The 4,533-nt window shown below is 33.7% G+C and overlaps 1 protein-coding gene across 1 annotated transcript; it reads right to left on the reverse strand.

Moving 5' to 3' along the window:
- Window positions 1-719: 719 nt before the first annotated feature.
- Window positions 720-3,344, reverse strand: HELRODRAFT_109820 (hypothetical protein; the record flags this gene model as incomplete). Its single annotated transcript, XM_009014543.1, has 7 exons — window positions 720-1,096; window positions 1,185-1,450; window positions 1,832-1,944; window positions 2,412-2,600; window positions 2,749-2,838; window positions 2,911-3,150; window positions 3,266-3,344. 6 exons carry the CDS (start codon window positions 3,342-3,344, stop codon window positions 1,271-1,273), a joined length of 891 nt encoding a protein of 296 aa, XP_009012791.1. The 3' UTR covers window positions 720-1,096; window positions 1,185-1,270.
- Between the last annotated feature and the right edge of the window lie 1,189 nt (window positions 3,345-4,533).

Genomic DNA, 4,533 nt, shown 5'->3' on the forward strand with positions numbered 1-4,533 from the left:
GAAAAATAGCAATCCACCGAACAGCTTTTAGCAACATGGCACCGGGAAAAAAATGACGTCTCACATCACGATTTTTTTTTTCATGACGCACCTGTCACACTGCGAAAAAATGCACGCTATATGAATTCCAAAAAAGTTTTGAAATATTTATGACGTAATAGAAGCGAAGATACAACAAATCCCGACATCTGTGACTGAGAAATCTTACTGGAGGACGAATGTATTAATGAGGTATCGAATTTTTGAAGAAATTCTTTCGTATTAGCGAAATTCCTAACTTTGATTCTTTGCACGTTACACATTCATTATAGCGAAAACCGAAAAACCAACTATTTGAAATGCTGCTTCATTATACCGATAACTGCAAAACCGATCATTCGGATACTATACCCCCACCATTCCGACATGCAAAACAGCGATAAAAAAAAAAAAAAACAATAAAAATAAGAAAAAAAGACACCCTAGACAAACAGTTCATCCGTCTGCCAAAGAAATAAAATTCCATTAAATAAAAGGCATGACAGATGAACAAAGCACATTTCATTTTATATTTTCTTTATGTTGTTTGAATAATATTATAATGAATGAACGAATGGACGAACGAATAACGAATATATATATATATATATATATATATATATATATATATATATATATATATATATAAATGTGAAACAAAAAAAATCTTTATGTTAATGGACAAATTAGACATTTTAACGCACACACACACATACACGCACACACACACATATACACGCACGCACACACATTCGCACATATCCGGAAACATAAAAGTATATTAGCGGTGTTTAAAATTCCAGCTTAATTATTCAAAAGCGGGAAGCATTTAAATTGATAGTACCACACGTCCCCATTCAAAACACTCGTCATCACCATCTTCATCGTCATCGTCATCATCATCACCACCTGATAATCATCATTACCATCACCACCATCAGCATCATCATCATCATCTTAGCCATCATCATCAACATCGTTAAGGTAATTAATCGAGCTATTATTTTTTGATAAAAAATTGGGAGGTCATCGTTATCTCTCAGTCATCTACATCATCATCATTCATTCATTTTCACCCATTCATTCACTCACTCATTCATTCATTCATTCATTCATCCATCCATTCATTCATCCATTCATTCATCCATTCATTCATTCATCCATTCATTCATTCATTCATTCAATCATTCACTCACTCACTCACTCACTCATTCATTAATTAATACATTCATTCAATCATTCATTAACCCATTCATAAGTAGAGAGCTACGTAGCTTTCGCTAATTTCAAAAACTTTCTTAGCCAGCTCGGCGTCAGTCATGAGATTGGAAGGCGTGGCTATCTGGCAGCTGTCCAGGTACTGACCGCTGATGCTTTCGAAGCTCTCATCCACAGCTGCGTAGATTGTCGTCTGAGCCCCTTGCTTGGGCGTCTGTTTGTGTGCGTGTGTGTGTTTGTGTGTATGCATGTGTGTGTGTTTGTCTGTTTGTTTGTGTATGTATGCTTGTGTGTGCGTGGTTGTACACACACACACACACACACACACACACACACACACACACACACACACACACACACACACACACACACACACACACACACACACATACATACACACACACACACACAAGCCCATGTGTGTGTGTGTGTGTGTGTGTTTGTCTGTTTGTGTATGTTTGTATGTGTGTGTACATGTGTGTGTATGTGTTTGATTGATTGATTGATTGAACGAATGTGTGTACGTATGTGTGTAACAGCATCAGCAACAGTAGCAGTAGCAGCAGCAGCAACAACAACAACAGCAGCAAGCCACCTTAAGCAGCTTAACAGTGTCAGCAATCCAAGCAAGAGTGTAGAAGGGCTGAGGTAGTTTGTGATAGAATGAAGATGCGATCGAACCCGGGTGCAGGCAGTTCACTGTCACACCTGAGTTAGTGAAATGATGGATGAATAGAAAAAAAATGATTGAATGAATGAATGAATGAATGAGCGAATGAATGATTGAATGAATAAACGGATGGGAGGATTGATGAATGAAGGGCAGAATAATAAAATAAATGAATAGATGAAAAGACTAGATGGATGGGTGAAAGAAAGATTAAACGGATGGATGAAAAAATGAATGAATTAATGAAAAAATTAATGAAAAGATGAAAAATAGATGGACGAATCAGAAAATAATTAATAAATGAATGAATGAGAACTAGCTAACCAACCAACCAACCAACCAGACAGCCAACCAGCCAACTAACAAACCAACCATATAACAAACTGATCAATCAAACAACTCAAAAACAAACTGATCAACTAATCATTCAATTGACAAACTAGTAAAAACACCAACATACCAACAAACCAAAGAAATTTCAAAAAATTCTAAAAAAAACATTTACCAATTCCATCTAATTGTCTTGATAATTCTTTGGTAAACAAAATCTGCAAAGCCTTTGACCTTCCATACAAACTTATTGTTGTCGTCGTTTTCTCACAGTTCAAATCCTCCAAATCAATTGTCCTAACCATTTTGTGGGCCAGCGATGATACGTTGATTATTCTGCTAGGGGCACTTTTCATTAGGAGATCTGTACAGTACATACATGTATGTATGTATGTATCTGTATGTGTGTGTATGTGCGTGTATGTTTGTATGTACGTAAGTATGTATGTATGTGTCTGTGTATGTATGTATATATGTATGTATGTATGTCTGTATGTATGCTTATGACTAACCAAGCAATAGTTTAGTCAGGAGGAAATGGCCGAGGTAATTAGTAACGAAAACAACTTCAAAGCCCTCAATTGTTTTGCGTGGAGTATAAGCTGAAAGCAATAATAGTAACAATAACATAAACAAAAATAGTAATAATAATAATAATAAATGCTAACAATCACTTGGCATTCCAGCATTGTTTATAAGAATATCCAATCTTTGCTCCTCCAGTAGAAACTTCTTCGCAAACTCTCGAACACTTTCCAGCGAAGACAAATCAAGTTTCCTCACAAAAACATTCTCATTCCCTGATTGCAATTTGATGTGAGTGGCCATGCTCTCTGCATGAGGCACATCCCTACAGGCCATGATGACTCGGGCCTGTCGTTTGGCTAGGTCCAGGGCAGTTTCATAACCAATACCTGAGAGGTGGAAGAACAGAAGTAGATGTTCAAAAAAAATAAATAAAGGCAGTACAACCGCAAAAAAATAATTTTTAATTTTGATTTTAAGTAATTTGAATTTCAAATTCCTCACCTTTATTAGCTCCTGTGATGATGACAGTTTTTCCATCCAAATTTCCCATCCCAGTATAGGTACACGTAGTGTAGATCATATACAGACGCAGGCATACGTACAAAATCACCAACGCAACAATAATTATTAAAAATGAGTCCATTTCTACCTAATTTTGTAAAAAAATTGATTGACTGAATTTGTGAGTATTTAGTGAAAATGTAACCAAGGACTAAGCTAAACTAAAGGGTTCTTCTATTTGAATCGCTTAACTGAAAGTGAAACTTAGTAAGAAAATTTAAAGGTAAATTTTAATCATAATCTTACCAGATACATAGGATTAGAATACATTTGATTATTACGAATTATACTGATAGCCATTGATCCCATATTATTTATATTACAATACAATTACATGTACAATAAATACATAATATATAGTATAAATATTTATACATTTATTTCATACGTATTTCAATAATATTTTCGTACAACGAATACATATACACTCCAGTAAATTTTCTAATACAAAGTATATAAGATTGCATGTTATAAATTATATAAATTCATTTATACTTTCATTATATTATCGTAATAATAGTCATATACTTTCATTATATAAAGTATTATTTAAGGACAACTACAGCTACTTACTGGATTTATCAGATAGTTTTTCGGAATATTTCAACAAAACCTGACAATTTTATTTTACTTTAACAAAAAAATTGAAAATCATGTTTATTTACATATTTATGTTAATAAAACGTCAACAAAGATGAAAAAATAAACGTTTTTGTTCGCTATATTGCCTACAAACTATTTATCAATCAGCCAATCCAATCAATCAATCAATCGATCGACCAACCAACCAGCTAACCAATCGATCAATCAACCAATCAATCGACCAACCAACCAACCAATCGATCGATCGATCAATCAATCAATTGATCAATCAATTTATACAAAGTAGTTAGGATAATTTATAAAAACCAAATACACCAAACGAGCAATAAACTTGTTAAACTACGCACCAAAACAACCTTTTGTTACGTAAAAATCTATGAGCGACTCTTGGGATAATTTTGAAAATGTTTCATTCCCATTTCGCAACAACTTTTAAGTAGGTAAGTTCTATCCTAATATATAACTTCTAAAGCTGAAGTTTTGCATTAGATAGCCATATACGAATTGTAAAAACTAGCATTTATTCACAAAGCTATCATATTTTTCAAAAGAAAAAAAACTAAACCATACATTTTCACCAGTTTCAAAACCCAAAATGTTTTTTT

This window comes from Helobdella robusta (assembly GCF_000326865.2).
Source record: "Helobdella robusta unplaced genomic scaffold HELROscaffold_14, whole genome shotgun sequence".
NCBI lineage: Eukaryota > Metazoa > Annelida > Clitellata > Rhynchobdellida > Glossiphoniidae > Helobdella > Helobdella robusta.